At 30.0% G+C, this 15,448-nt stretch overlaps 3 protein-coding genes across 6 annotated transcripts; 1 reads left to right on the forward strand and 2 right to left on the reverse strand.

Moving 5' to 3' along the window:
- Positions 1 to 1,630: 1,630 nt before the first annotated feature.
- LOC143427093 (spermatogenesis-associated protein 20) lies at positions 1,631 to 9,399 on the reverse strand. 4 transcript variants are annotated; one of them, XM_076900989.1, is made up of 13 exons: positions 9,330 to 9,399; positions 8,079 to 8,244; positions 6,977 to 7,343; positions 6,764 to 6,907; positions 6,295 to 6,384; positions 5,945 to 6,202; positions 4,713 to 4,892; positions 4,433 to 4,642; positions 3,963 to 4,155; positions 3,362 to 3,530; positions 2,517 to 2,725; positions 2,018 to 2,217; positions 1,631 to 1,923 (listed from the first exon to the last, which is right to left on the reverse strand). In XM_076900989.1, the coding sequence occupies exons 2-13, from the start codon at positions 8,231 to 8,233 to the stop codon at positions 1,666 to 1,668; spliced, it is 2,433 nt and encodes an 810-aa protein (XP_076757104.1). In that variant the 5' UTR covers positions 8,234 to 8,244; positions 9,330 to 9,399; the 3' UTR covers positions 1,631 to 1,665. The 4 variants fall into 4 exon arrangements, 3 of the variants coding, with proteins under 3 accessions (XP_076757104.1, XP_076757105.1, XP_076757106.1); XR_013102244.1 differs by lacking the exon at positions 1,631 to 1,923 and adding an exon at positions 2,312 to 2,440 and having other exon boundaries at positions 2,077 to 2,217; XM_076900990.1 differs by lacking the exon at positions 8,079 to 8,244 and having other exon boundaries at positions 9,330 to 9,373.
- An 828-nt stretch (positions 9,400 to 10,227) lies between these two features.
- Positions 10,228 to 13,182, forward strand: Hspc300 (haematopoietic stem/progenitor cell protein 300). Its single transcript, XM_076900511.1, has 3 exons — positions 10,228 to 10,420; positions 12,310 to 12,392; positions 13,037 to 13,182. Exons 1-3 carry the CDS (start codon positions 10,300 to 10,302, stop codon positions 13,061 to 13,063), a joined length of 231 nt encoding a protein of 76 aa, XP_076756626.1. The 5' UTR covers positions 10,228 to 10,299; the 3' UTR covers positions 13,064 to 13,182.
- On the reverse strand, positions 13,091 to 15,110 carry LOC143426836 (uncharacterized). Its single transcript, XM_076900510.1, has 3 exons — positions 15,058 to 15,110; positions 13,634 to 13,941; positions 13,091 to 13,498 (listed from the first exon to the last, which is right to left on the reverse strand). The coding sequence occupies exons 2-3, from the start codon at positions 13,929 to 13,931 to the stop codon at positions 13,245 to 13,247; spliced, it is 552 nt and encodes a 183-aa protein (XP_076756625.1). The 5' UTR covers positions 13,932 to 13,941; positions 15,058 to 15,110; the 3' UTR covers positions 13,091 to 13,244.
- Positions 15,111 to 15,448: the final 338 nt, after the last annotated feature.

Raw genomic sequence — 15,448 nt, forward strand, 5'->3', positions numbered from 1 at the left:
AACAAGACCGCTCGGAATCGAATCGACGATCGAGCAACCGGCGGCACGGGTAGGTACAGCTTCTTCAAGATCCATCGAGGCACGATAAGAGGCAACGGTGAGTTACTCGCCGTCTGAACTCAGCGAGATTCGTCTCGGGGTAGACACTTTTGGCAGCAAGATGGAAAGGTGAAGCGCGTGAGTGGCGCGTGGTGGGTAAGGTCGTGTGGCACACCGTTCAAAGCGATCCGAACTCGAGGGTCGTCTTCCACTGTCTTCCACTTGTCTCCGTTTGTTGTTAACTTGACTAACCAACGCGTACAACTAATAACCACGAATTAGCCTAGTCGAGGAAAGTAGTATGAGAACCGTAACACCCGTGTCGAGCTGGTCGCGAACGTGCGCGTCGACGGTGCCCGGCGCAGCGTCGACCGGTGACTGAAAAAAACGTCGAACATCCTTGTCGACGGAACGGAACGCATGCGCGACCCTTCCGTCTAGGCGTCCCTCGCTCATCCGCTTCGCGACCTTCTGCACCCTCCCTCGAGAAGATCACCGGATCCTCCTACTCCTCTGCCCTCCTTCTCGCCTCTTTCTCCGCGGCCCCTCCCATTGCTCCTTCCGCTCGCTGTGACCTCTCGCTCGTGGATAATGTAGTCGAGCCGAAGAAGAAGGGAAGAGATTATCAGAGGGTGGCGGCCCGACGAAACAAGGATGCTGGCCCTACAAGCTTCTCTTCAGATCTTGTCGCTTTCTTTTCCATTGCCAATAAAATGCCTAGCGTGCTTTCTTGCGTGCCTCTTCAGACAGCACATTTCAGCTTGCCAGTATCCGACGTCGGAACTCCGTCCGGGGCGGAAACTCGTTCCAATCCTCACAGGCAACGAACAATAATTAACAGGAAAATTATTGTTTATTTGCACCTGCCTACAAGCCATTGTTCCGAGACTGTATCAATGTTCAGAGTTGAATGGTAATTTTTAAATATTCCATAACTACCTTTAGAGTGTTATATATATATATATGTGTGTGTATATATAGTTGTTTATTTATTTAATACTTTTTAAATTACAAATATATGTTGCATACCTTTTCCTTTATTTGTTGAGACTAAGCTTCTGATCTTTTTTATTCAACTTCCTATACAATTTCTTCTCCTTGCGTGTCTTCCTCTAGTGGTTTATATGCTGCATCTATTTTCGGTTGGAATTCAACGCAAGATTTCACGATATAGACATTGTATTATGTATCGTTCTAACAAAAGTCCACCAAAATGATCAAGAACTAATATGCGTAAAACGATTTGCTGGCTTAGTTAGTAACCGTAATTACAACTTATTTTGGATTGTAAATATAATTAAGCGAAAAGTAAACAGAGCACACTTTTACGTATTCGCTTTATTCAAACAAACAACATTTGCAAACACATTGAACGAATATTACAATCCGTAATAATGATAATAATTTCATTGACGTTCTTCTCGCGTATGTATAATACAATACAATACAGCGCGAAAACACGTGGAAGATTGTTAAATTTTATTGTACACATGTCTATTTATAGAGTCCAGCGTCTACACTTTCCATTTGATAACACTATTACTAAATAAAAAATAATTATATAATATTAATTATATTGTACATTATTATATATAACCATTATTAGTCAACAGTTAACAGTTTTTATTAATGTTCGTCTAGTAGCTTTGCTAATTGTTCAGGACTAGTAACAGGCAACGAACACGTGCAATGTTTGCATACGTAAGCTGTTGCCTGGTTATTCACAGGCTTTATGTTATGGAAATGCTCGTTTTTACGAAATAACGTGCTACTCATTTCATCGTGATCAATTAAGAGAAGAATCCTGCCGGGTATCAAACGTTTATATATAACGCGAAGTAAATCATCGGTGTCCTTGGCTCCCCGCTTTCCAGCCACATAAATCTAGAATAACGAACATTTGCGTGCAATCATTTCAAGAACTTATCAAATTTCTGAGAATACTTGGTATGCTCGATAGATATAAATTTATATGCACCTGCGTTGCGTCATCGTGGTAGCGAACGAGCGCCGACACTAGCTGTGGGACTGCAACAGGTCTTTGCATCAGCAAATGCCTAAATGCTCCGAAAAGACGCACAGCTCTATCCTTGAGCTCGCCACGACCCAAGTAATCTGCCAACCTCAGTAAATTGTCGGCAGCAATTGAGTTCCCGGATGGTTCTGCTCCGTCATGAGCTATATATATGAGATTATAAATCTTAAAATATATATCCGATCTTTCTCTTTCATTCATCTTATGGCCTAATATTAAATGCGTAAGCACAACTACCACTGCCTGATGAACTTAACAGCTGGATGTAATGAAACACTGAACAGGCCCTGCTATAAATATTTGGATATGCTCAGCTTTACTGCAGAATGTTGGTTTCTTTGATTTCATAGCTCAACGCGACTACAACTACCGCATGTATGGTATGCAATCATGAAAACTTTAATCATCGAGTTAAAATTACCACGACGGTAGTTAAACATACCTTCCTTGAGTCTAACGATTATACTTGGATCGTCGGAGGTCGCTGAAAAGTAACCACCATTTGTCTCATCCCAAAAGAATTGATCCTGGATGTCTTGCAATTTCTCAGCAAATTCCAACCATTTCTCATCTAAACTGGATTCATACAAATCCAGCAATCCTCTTATAACGAACGCGTAATCGTCTAGAAAACCAGATATTGGTGTAGCCCTGAAAGAACGATACGAACAATTAATTAGCACCTAATAAAATACGGGGCACATAAAGCGTGACAAACTTCTCCGAACTATTGCAAATGTCGAAGCGTACTTTTTCGCCAATTAAACGGTGTAAAGAGATTAATCATTTGAGATTACAGACAAAATTTGGACGTGGCAGTTAGTCTTTTAGAGAGGAAAACTACAACAAAATACCACTCATTTCTCTTCAACTACAGCGGGCTATTTTTTTCTTTTTATTTCGATAGTCGTTATCAAATGCAACAATATTTATTGGAAATATTTATATACTTTTTCCATGACCAAAGAATTATAAAAGAGACTAATTTTCTTGGAAATAACCGTAGAGAGATATGCAAAAGTGACTGAAACTTGGTAGTTGTCTGTAAATACCTATACATATTATATTTTCATATCCGATACATAAGTAATATCCTGCTGTGCAATTTAATTTAAAAAATTTACTTGGATATCTGCAATAGTTTTGGAAAAAAATAGTTTGCCACACTTGATACGCCTGAGCCTGTACGATTAATATAATTTAATGCATTTTAATATATTTATATATTATATAATTTAATGATAATAATAATAAGAATAATAACAATGACAATAAAACTATACTCACATTTGTGTAATTTTATCTTTTTCATCTCGATAACAACTATGAAGTAATATATTTTTTGTTTCGTCAAAAAGATATTGCTTAATGAATTTTGCTGCGCTTGCAGCATACTCAATATATTGTTTATTATTCACTGCTGCTCCTCCAAAAGCTAAACCACTTATTATAAGACCTAAATTTGAATTTCTTATTAATTTGGCAATTAAGGAATATTATTTATAATAAACATTTAGTTCCATTAGTATTGAAAGTACACACAAAAATGAGTAAAAATAGTCTATATGGTTTCAAAATGTACACCTAGTGATAATAAAAAAATTCCATTTTCTCTCCCCTTTTATGCTACTCCAACACATTATTTTTTTTCTATCCAATATTATTTCAAAGCCAAGATGATATATGATAGATTACTAAATAATTCTTATGTCGGCTATTACATTGCATTACAAAATGCATAAAATAGTATGTTAATATAAACAAAATATTGACCACCTTGAAATGTCTTTCAAGGTGACCCTTGGGAAACTATACATGCCATGAAACCATATAAATTTTGTACAAAGGAACAATCTATATATCTGTAATAAGTGAGACATTTGTCTACCATTCCATGCAGTAATAATTTTATCATCCAAGTGAGGTCTTGGCCTTGCAGATCTAACTTTATATAAAATGGAGCACGCTTCTTTCAAATACATCCTTGTTTCTTCAACGGTAAGATTAAAATGTTTTGCAGTTTCTTCAATTTCATCGTACATTATTAATACATTTTTTCCTTGTAGTTCTCCGTGAGGATCCTGATAAATAAAAATATACTCTAAGAATACTAGGAATACATTACGCACACGCAATCTCTTTATAATTAACAAGAAGAAAAATCTTTTTCTCAGAATTGGAAGCATTACTTAATGAATTCAAAATCGGTAATATGGCCAGAAAGCCCTAAATGTTCAGGAAATACTTCCATTTTTTTACTAATTACATTTCCTATTCAATTTCATACAAATAAGAAATATAACTCCTTACAACTTTATCATTTTATATAATATTATTAAAAAAAAGTACATAACATACTTGATAAGATTTTACATTTCCAGACTCCTTTACATTGAAATGTTGACAAAAAATATCCGAGAGTGTAATATGATTTGTGCTAGGAACCTCTTTATTCAAAGCTGACTTTATTTCCATAGCAGTCCACACATAGAAAGCCCCTTCCTTTTTTGCACGTGCATCGTGTGTAGGATAAGAGTCTGCATCCTCGGCACTATAAAATCCACCTTCCTAAAATATACCAAAGTAGATAACAAATATAAACGTACAGATATCATTTGTATGAAAGTTATAATAATACCTCATGTCGGAGATCTCTTATTACATATGTAGCAATATCATCGACACATTCAGCAAAAAACTGATCTTTAGTTGCAAGATATGCATCTGCGTAAGACTTCATTAACTGACCTTGATCATATAACATTTTTTCAAAATGTGGAACATGCCACTCGCCATCTGTAGCATATCTTGAAAAACCCTAATTAAAAATGAACATGTTTTTTCATAAATTATATTATATTATATTACCAATTTATTTTATAAGCATTATTATAAAAAAACATTATAGCGTTATGAAAATCTAACGTAATGGACAGTTAAAAAACAAAAGATATAAAAATATGTATTTTTAATAAACTTTATTACATGATATAGAGACAATACATGAATTATCATTCTTAAACAATCAAACATTTTCAAGTTGCATAGTACAAATAATTAAATGTTGCAATATTTTGATCCAATGACTTCTTTCCGTTTTATAAAAACAGCATTGTGTGTACTTTCAATGTGACTTTTCTTCTCCTTTAATTTTATTAAGATATTTAGAATCACAGTATGTTCCACTATTCTACTAGAATCAGTTTTATAATTTTCACGATAGATAATTTTTTAATGATATTGGTAAAATATTAAATTAATTGTTCATTAGAAAAAAATAAAACAAAATACATAATATTCAGTAAAATTTTTGAATGATATTACAAAAAGGATATCTACAAAAGTCTGTTTGTAGACTTAGCAATAAAATGGAATATTAATGTCTATTAATATTTTGTAGGGTAATCATTTACTTCAATTATAGTTGTTTTAATATTACTTGCTAAAAAAAATAAACTTACTAAAAACTTATTTCCTTTTTTTCATAAGAAAGTAATTTAAAATATCCTCTTTCAAATGCATAAAAATTTAGATTTTTGATAACTACTTTTTTTTTTATCTTTTCAAAGTCATTGGGAATGAATAGACTTCTTCTATTATTTTTTAAAATGTAAAAAAATTAAATTGTTTGAAAGCTAAGACTCAAATAAGAAGCTTGATTCCATAATTAATTCTGTTATTGTTTCATTATAAAATATACATAAAGTAGATTGTAGTATGATATCTATAAATGTAGTATCTTCATGCATGTAAAAAAAAATTGTAAAGACATTACGCAGTAGTAAAAAGTACATGTAGGTATTATAAAGATTTGAAATAAGTAATATATGTGCATATATATGATCACTAGTTGAAGGTTTAAACACTTACCTGACCTACATGATCGTGAATACCACCGTATGACATTTTTTTTAACGTGTACACACACATATGCAAACAATGTTGAGCAAATTCTCCATTAGGTTGCCGTGCGTACATATGGAATAAGAAATTAAAATTTACTGGCTGTGGGAATTTTGGTGCTTGCATATTATATATAGAACCAAATCCACCAAATGTAGGTTCAAATTTACTTGCAAGTTGTTGAATACATATATTACTACAATCCATCGAAGATATTTCATGTGTCTATATAAAGAAACCATTATGTGACAATAAAGACAGCTCTGTTACCAAAAACCTTGAATAAAAATTTTTAAATTTATTATCTACTGATTTACCTTAGATGTACTAGGAATTTTAGAAATACTTTGTAAAGTTTTCAGATTAATAGAGCCAACCTCTGCAATTTTAGTTTTGGATTGATTCCACTATAGAATATAAAATACAAAAAAGTTAATTTTTCCACTTATGATGCGAAAAGTATATGAAAGAAACGGTAAGGGTCCAGTCGTTATTTTCTACAATATGGAAATATAAGTTTAATATTTTCTATGGTTGTTATCACTGATCTCCAATTTAAAACTTAATTTTATGAAGCTCATACTATTTAGCAATTTTTATCCTCTAAATAATAATAAATGATATATTTTAAGAGCATGATTAGTATGAAGTTTACTAAAATTGTCTCGCCATTTCCCTCCCTAATTCTTCATATCTTAATCTACTTACAATATTTAACTGTAAAGTTATTAAAATTACTAAAATATTGTCTATAATTGTTGTTAGTAAAATAAGAGACATGTATACCTTCTGCGCTACATTAAGTAAAATTGTTTTAAATCCTGTTTGTCTAAACGTGTCTTCTGGAGGAAAATAAGTTCCTCCGACTATGGGTTTTAAGTCAGGAGTAAGAAAGACACTCATTGGCCATCCACCATCACCAGTTGTTACCTATGTCAAATGGTAGTTTTTAATCTATACCACATTTGTTTAAAATACAATGTAATCACAATTACTTGCTTGTATAAAAGTCATGTATATTCTATCGATATCTGGTCTCTCTTCCTTATCTACTTTTATATTTATAAAATTCTTATTCATTATTTCAGCGATTTCCTCATTCTTAAAAGATTCTTTTTCCATAACATGACACCAATGACACGTAGAATAGCCAACAGATAAAAAAATACATTTGAGTTCCTTTTTTGCTTTCTCCAAAGCTTCGTCACACCATGGATACCAATCAACTGGATTAGTAGCGTGTTGTAGTAAGTATGGTGACTTCTCCAAACTCAGACGATTTCTTTTTTGTACTTGGGTATTCTTTTGATTACTTGTCGTTGCCATATTTGCAAATAATGAAAAAGTCAACAACCTTTGATTTACCCTAAAAGATTGTTTATTTACTTGTCAGTATATTTCATTTCTATACATCATTTCTCTATGAAACATACATATGTATATAGATTACAAAAGAAAATTGATATTATACATTAGCAATAAACAAAGATATTTATAAACAATAATTATGAGAGTAAAGTAAAAGAAGTTCTCATATTTAATGAATATCCCCAGGTAAAATAAAGAATTAACAATTTGCACTCTATAATTATGTCTATTGTGCTTTATAATTTTCTAATCATTTCAGATTCTATGACATTTAACTGTATTCAATTAGAGATTAATATTACTAAACTCATATTAGATGATTTCTAAAAAATAAAATTATTACAAATCAAGCGTACAAATATGTTTACACATACGATAATTTTATTAAATTAAATATATATACATATATATATATGATATTACAATTATTGTTTATATATTATTTACAATATTATTAAGTTTAATGAGAAAATGTAAAGTATCAGAGTGCAAAGAGATAAAATTCAATATTTTCCTTTTAACAGATAACTAGAATTTTTATATGATATTTTAAAACGTAATGTAATAGCACTTAGTATAGAAAATTTGCCTGTCACATATTAAATTGACAGACTTGGATTAAACTACAACTTGCAATGTAAAGATAAACATTAATGTAAGCAAAAGTTAATGTCTTTTTATTAAGCAAGGAATTATTATAAATATTACATAAATTTACATTTAAGTATTCTACCTGTTTAAGCGACGTTCATTTAATGATACAAAAATGCCCGGTAATAAATATGATCTTATTTGATTTTGAATCCACCACTTTTTAGATAATGCAGTTGTATAGTCAACAATTGGTGACAAACGACACCTTCCCAAAGTCATAACAGACTTTTGCATCAAATGTATACCTGACAAAAATGCAGTGCATGCATTACTTCAAATATAAAAATAAATAACATATATATAGACTTATACGTGTTACGTCAAACTTTTATCTCTACAATAAAAAGGAAAATTATGTCTACGAAAGTAGAATTTCGAAACATATTATTCTTATCAGTTCGAAGAAGTACAAAGTTAATTCACATATTTCTAATAAAAAATAATTAATAATACTAATAATTTGCATCGATATTCTAACTTTAAAAACTAATCAAATTTTTAATCGACCAATGCTGTTTTACTAATTGGACTAGAAAAGATTTTACCGTTTGAAAACTGATTATTTTTTTATATCCTCTTGTACTTTCAAAAATGACTCAAAATATTTCACTTCTATTTTTGCGTACTAGTAAAATTTTACAAGTACTCGCTCACATCTAACTACCACACTTGTTTTTTAAACAAGAAACAAAATATACAACTTGGATTCGTTTGCCTCTATACGATATCGATTCTCGTTATTGTATCATAAAATAGTTTCGTATATGAAACTTTCAATACCTAAAGGATACCTATTTCTATCAATTTATATAGAACTTCTTAAATGTTTTGGACACATAATGATTATGTATGTTAAAGAAAACAAAATTTACCAATTCAAGAATAATCAAGAATAATGATAAAATATCTACTATTTCCAGCTTACGTCTACATACGTATACATACACCGGCACGTGTAAATACAAATGACATCAAGTTATCTATGAAAGGGAATTTAAGTCAATTTAAGAAGTTAAAGAACAATTTAATGATAACCTAAGAAATGATTAGTCAAAAAAAATTGGTAGACTCCATGCAGTTCTACAGAAAACCGACTTAGTGTCGATCAGTATAATATAATTGGAATAATTATAATAAGAATGTAGTAATCGTTAACTTTTCTTTCATTTTCAAATATATCACCATTGCAAATAGATTTTTATTAGACATAACCAATCTCACGAAAATTTAAAGTGTTTTATATATCCGTATCTCTGTATATTTATAAAAATTAGTAATTTCTTCAAAAATAACAATATTTACGCAAACTGTTAAGTGTTTCTAAACATACATTAATTTACATCCTCACTGCCAAATTCACTACTGCACTGCATAGGAAAAAAAAGCAATGGCGCATTTCTCTCTCTCTCTCTCTCTCTCTTTCTCTCTCTCTCTCTCTCTTTCTTTCTCTCTCTCTCTCTCTCTCTCTCTCTCTCTCAACACAAATAAATTATTTCAATACCCTTATACCTATTTCTTAAATGGATTACTCGAGTAATATAAAATCAAATCATTTGAAGTGGTACTCCTCATATTACGTTAAATATATTATTCAAAATATTTAAACAAATTTCTTACACAAGGTTACAACTTTGGTATCAAATTGTGTTTCATTTAATTATGTTAACAAACTTATGTTAACAGAAACATGATATTACCTGGTAACAGTACTTAAGAATATATATCGTCATGAAAGTCGCGTATATTCTGTCGACGTAATCTGACAGCTACGACAGAAAATAAACAAATGGGACAAATTAATGAGTGAAAAGGCTGTATGAATTGAATTGAGAACGTTCGGCTATTGAAAATATGAAGATGGATTTAGTTATAATGCCTACTTCGAAAAAAACTGAGGTGCGAGAATGAAATGCGTCATTTGTAATCATTCAATGTTTGGCAACCCTTGTCGAATGTCAGCCCAGTCCAATGTAAGGTTAAGGGATCGATGTTTCGTCTAACTTTTCAGCCGTGCAGATATTATCACTAAGTAGGACAGTTTTGTTTGGTCGTGCGAATAATAGTAAGTTAAGTGTCTTTTATTACGTAGAAATTGCCATAAAACTGCGATACAAGATGTTGAATTGTTATTTATTTATTTACCCTGTACATCCACACGACTATGGTAGTATAAATACTAGATGTGCCTGCAACGCTCTCTGCCGGGATTTGAAGAGTGTGAGTATTTCGTATTCATAGTGTTGATTATACACTATTCTTGTAATCTTCTGCATAACATTATTGTTGACTGTGTTTCAAAAATGGCTGCCGTACATCGGGAAGCTATTCAAAAGCAAATTCAACAAGACTGGGCAAATCGAGAATATATCGAAGTTATAACTGGTAGCATAAAAAAAATAACTGACTTCCTCAATTCTTTTGGTAATTTTTTAATAAATTATTAATTACAATATCTGTACATGGCAATTCATTACTTGTTCGGTGTAATATAAAAAAGTAAACAATATTTCTTAGTTTAAGGTTGTACGTTGCTTAATAAAAAGTAGGCAGATTTGATATTCATAAATGTAACTTTTAAGTTCATTTAAATAAAACGATGCATTGTGATTGTTTTAGAGATTTCACACAAGGGTTATTAAAATTTTAATTATTAATGTATTTACCAGATAATATCATTTGAAAATGCATTGTAAATAATGAAATCCAGAAGAAAAATACTAAATTTGTCTTGATATATATCGAGATAAAGTTGGAAAAAATAATCCACAGAAATATATACACTATACTCCATATATTTAAAGGTTTAGAATATAATCTATAAAAAATATCATCTAAACAATTTGGCAAAGACGTTTCCAAAAACATAACACAAACATTTATCTGAGAAACCACCAATAACTTACAAAAGACTGTAAAGATAATGTCATTAGCAAATCAGATAGTATGATCATATTTGCCTTGTCAACATATTCCACATCATGTGTATCATCAGTGGTACATGTTGAGATATTTATTTCGCTCGCTAAAAACATATATTTTATAACATATTCAAGTTCATAGAATATATTTCGACTAAAAGAATCAGGTGTTGTACCACGTGATAACTACGCTAAGCAATAATTACATTACTTATGCGTTGATGATGTAATGAAATATTGTGTGAAAATATATCAATTTTTAGTTAAAATACCAATGGCTTGATTGAAAATTTGAGCAAAAACAGCTCAGCACAAAATATGTTAAACAATATAACTATTCTCTTTGATATTTTTTTCTATCTTCTATATTAACAAAACTATTTAGCTATTCTTTTTTATATGACTCCTCTTATGCATTTAACGATAAATACTAGACAATAGTTATACACTATATTAAATACATGCACTTATATACTATACGTAATGTGATTAAAATGCATGTTAAGAAACTTTTATAATTTATGGTATGTGCTATTTTTATATTTACATCATAATATTTACAAGCCATTTCTAAGTATCCACCAACAAAATATTTTCTATTTGTATGAATTTGATTCCTTTTATTATTATATTTTTGTTAATTTTTGTTCTTTTAAATGTAATATTTTTAAATACATCTTAATCCAATTTTTCTAATTTATAAGCTATTTAAATTAATATTAACTTTTAAAACAGTTCCGTCTAAGTATGATCATTGCAAACAAGAACAGTCTTTGCTGGTCATGAGTCATTCCAAAAAGTACCACAGACAAAAGTCATAAAAGTATAGGGTTAATGGTGTTGCAGAGTCAAGTAGTCTTTCTCTTACAAAGTACCCCATCATGAGGCTCTTATTTTGAAAAGTCATTGTTTCACTCTCAGAAAGCCATTCGTACGAACAATAACTTTGATAAGCCTGCTTTCTTTGTATTTCTATGTTTTGACATTTATTAATCCAATTTTAACCAATTTTCTTGTTTGTTACAATCTTTTATAGCAATATTTATATAACTATAGATTTTTTTAGCTTAACTTTTTGGTTTTAACAAACTAGATGAAATATCTTCATTAGTTTGAGTTATGTAAAAATGTAGGTAGAAAGAGAAGAATAGGGGATAAGGAAAGAAATAGTAGTCAGATTAAAAAATTCTATAGTAAAAAGTTGAATGATCAGATGAGCTTATGAGAATGTTTTTCTGCTTCAATTCATTTAATGGAAAATGTAGGAGAACTATTACAACTTTCAGTTCGTATAACATAACAAAGTTACTTGTTAGATACATACAAAATGATATATGTGTACATAAAAGTAATTATTTCATGAAAAATAATTAACGTGCTTTCTTTTAATAGATATGTCTTGTAGATCAAGAATAGCTGTGCTTAATGAAAAGCTTACAACACTTGAAAGAAGAATTGAATATCTTGAAGCATGTGTGAGTTAACATTTATAATTTTTTAATGTACTGAAATATAATTAAGTGAATGCAGTAAATTCTTGATATAAGCAGAAAATGAGTCTGATGAGCTACATGAATATGAAGTACCTTTACTAACGCGCTCGCGTTAAAATTTATTGTATATAGATGTACAGAAATATCTGATTAGCAAAATTTCTTCGATTTACCATTAACAGTTTAAATTTTATCATCAGACTAATGCATATATTACTGTATAAGATCTTCTATCCAAATATTTGCAAGAATAAAAGCTGTTGCTGAGTTATGTTGTATGGTGTTTCAATAATCTGACTCCATCATAATTATGATAATAATAATTCTTCATCAAATCCAATTTTGAATGAAGCATCATGAATTAAATGCCTTACTCTATATATTAATGCAGCAATTTCTCTTGGAGGTAATTTACTGTAGTTATTTGTAACAAGAGAAAATTAAACATTTTTTGTCAGTTGTAATAATCTTGTACAAAAATACTGATAAGCAGACAAAAATTGAATCTGTGAAAATTTATATATTTCATTACATTTGAATAAGCATGAATTTTTAGTTTCATAATTATCTTCCAATCAAATGATAAGTTTTATATAAGTTAATATATTTCATATATTAATTTTCAGGTTACAAAAGGGGAGACATTAACATAAATATGACAACATAACTGACCAGTGAAATTTGCAAGACTCTATTTACTTTAAGTTTTCTATATATTTATTAAGATCATGTAACATAACCAAATGTACAATAAAGATAATAGTAATAACTATTATGTTCTAATCATCAATTTTATGATCTCTAAGCTGAAATATCTATATGTATATACATATTTCAAAATTTCCAAAAGAAAAAACCACTGTTCTTGTACTTTATATAGGGTTCCTCTGGTGGTTTATTTTGTGACCATAAGTACCAGTCAAGATTGGTACGATCTCTTCCATAATAGGGTAACCTTTGGTCTAAAGTTGGTGTACCAATACCGTTTAATTCTCGCATTGTTATCACCGTTGCAAATATTGCTCCCATGACTGGTATAGTGTAAGAGAAGGAATAAAAATGTCGAACTAGTGGAATAAGTGCAGCTGCTGCAATAAAATAATGCCTGTCGTTAACAATATGGTTTTTTGTATTACATTAATTTAGTCAAAATTGAAAATTGTAAATTAATTATCTCTAAAATAATTTTACTTATTAATATTATTTTGTAGCAATATACTTGCCTCCTATTACAGAGTTGAGTGTATCATTTTTGTCTCTTACACGAGCTGCTATAAACGAAGCACAAGTGAACAGTAAACTTGCACCACAAACTGGCACTGAAACTTGAATTAGTCTTCCAAATGTGGAAGGGCTCTCAAATTTAGCTCCAAACTTTCTCTGAACTAGCAATGTAATAGGAACGCTAACAATAAACCCTGCTTTCAACGCAGATATAATCTTATTAAGTGGATCGCATCCATCCGGTGAACTCCATATTCCATTTCCACGATTTGGATAATAATAATCATTTGGAGGCATGTTGTATTATCTTAAAATAACATTATTTTCTTTATAAAATTCATGCCAGAACAAGACGGTAAAAATATTATAAAGTTTAATTAACAATATTTAAACTGCTTTTTCATTTTTACAATAGATAAATCCTACTTATATAAACAGTAAACAGAGTAGGCTAAAGGACAGAAATATATAAAATCAGACTACTACTTTTGTAGTAGCTTGCTGTATTCATTATATAAAGTATGTTAAATTACTTTAATATTATTTATTGATATATTATTGACTTCATATATTCTAGAGCTCTCTAAATATGTCATTTATCTAATTATACTACAATAATTCACTTTGATGACAAAGAACATTTTTTAAAGAAATTTTTACTTTTTACTAAATCTCTCCAAATGGAAGCTTTTACGAGTTTATTTCATAATATTTCTATAAGCACTTTGTTTTTGTTTTAATCTATTTCCTAAATCTTAATACCAATTATTTTACTGTGAAATATGTACACTGCAAATCTGTGTTTAAAGTTAACAATGCATTAATTCTTCTGTATTCACGTATGTTTCATTTCTCATATTTATCATGTTAAAATATTATTTATTTTAAAATGAAGGAAAATGAAGAATGATAGAAAAAAAGGAATATAAAAATGGAAATGTAGATATTAAAAATTATAATATGAAACATATAACAACAACATACAGACAGAAAAGTCAGTCGGTCAACTAGATCTCTGGACTTTTTGCTCACTGGTTATATGACATTGTAAAAAACAAATTATCAAACAACTATTTCAGCCGAATTGAAAGTTTGTAACATACAGATTTATATTGTTAAATAGCAAAATTTACAAATCTACATTTCCACTGCTGATTCCTATCAATTTATACCACGTATTAAATCTTTTGTTTATATTTGTTTTACAAGATACGGATTTAACAAAACTTTGTTTATTTTTATTGCTTCATGCCTACTTAAATGTAACATATTAAAAAAACATTGCTCCCATCAAAACTACTTGAATTAGAAAAAGTTGATACACATCAAATATTACTTGGCTACTGATTCATGTAGTTTTAAAATGGCATTAACATGTAGTTTTAAAATTGACAGTTCAATGCTTTTTTTCTATTCTACTTACTAAATTCTCTGCTGTTGACAACTACATAAAGCTACGATTTTATAAACCTGAATTACATAACATGAACTACCTTATAGTAGAGCCGCAACTAGCTGCTATTTAACTAAAGGAATATCCCTGTGCCACAGTGGGGATTTGAATACACCCGACTACTTGTCGTAAGAGGTGTCTAAAAGGGGGAAGAAAGGGTTAACAAAGCTGTAGAGAAGAATAACGAAAGGTATTAAATGCAAAAAGTGTGCAAAGCGAAATGTATGTATGCAGAGATGAAGAGCGTAGATAAGAATAAAAAAAAATATGAACGTTTTTTTCACAAACGCTATATCTACTGGCTATAAAATATTAATTTGCGAAATCAATAAAAAATAATAAATCGTGAACTAAAGGGGAA

The sequence above is a fragment of the Xylocopa sonorina genome, chromosome 9 (assembly GCF_050948175.1).
Source record: "Xylocopa sonorina isolate GNS202 chromosome 9, iyXylSono1_principal, whole genome shotgun sequence".
In the NCBI taxonomy this organism is placed as follows: domain Eukaryota; kingdom Metazoa; phylum Arthropoda; class Insecta; order Hymenoptera; family Apidae; genus Xylocopa; species Xylocopa sonorina.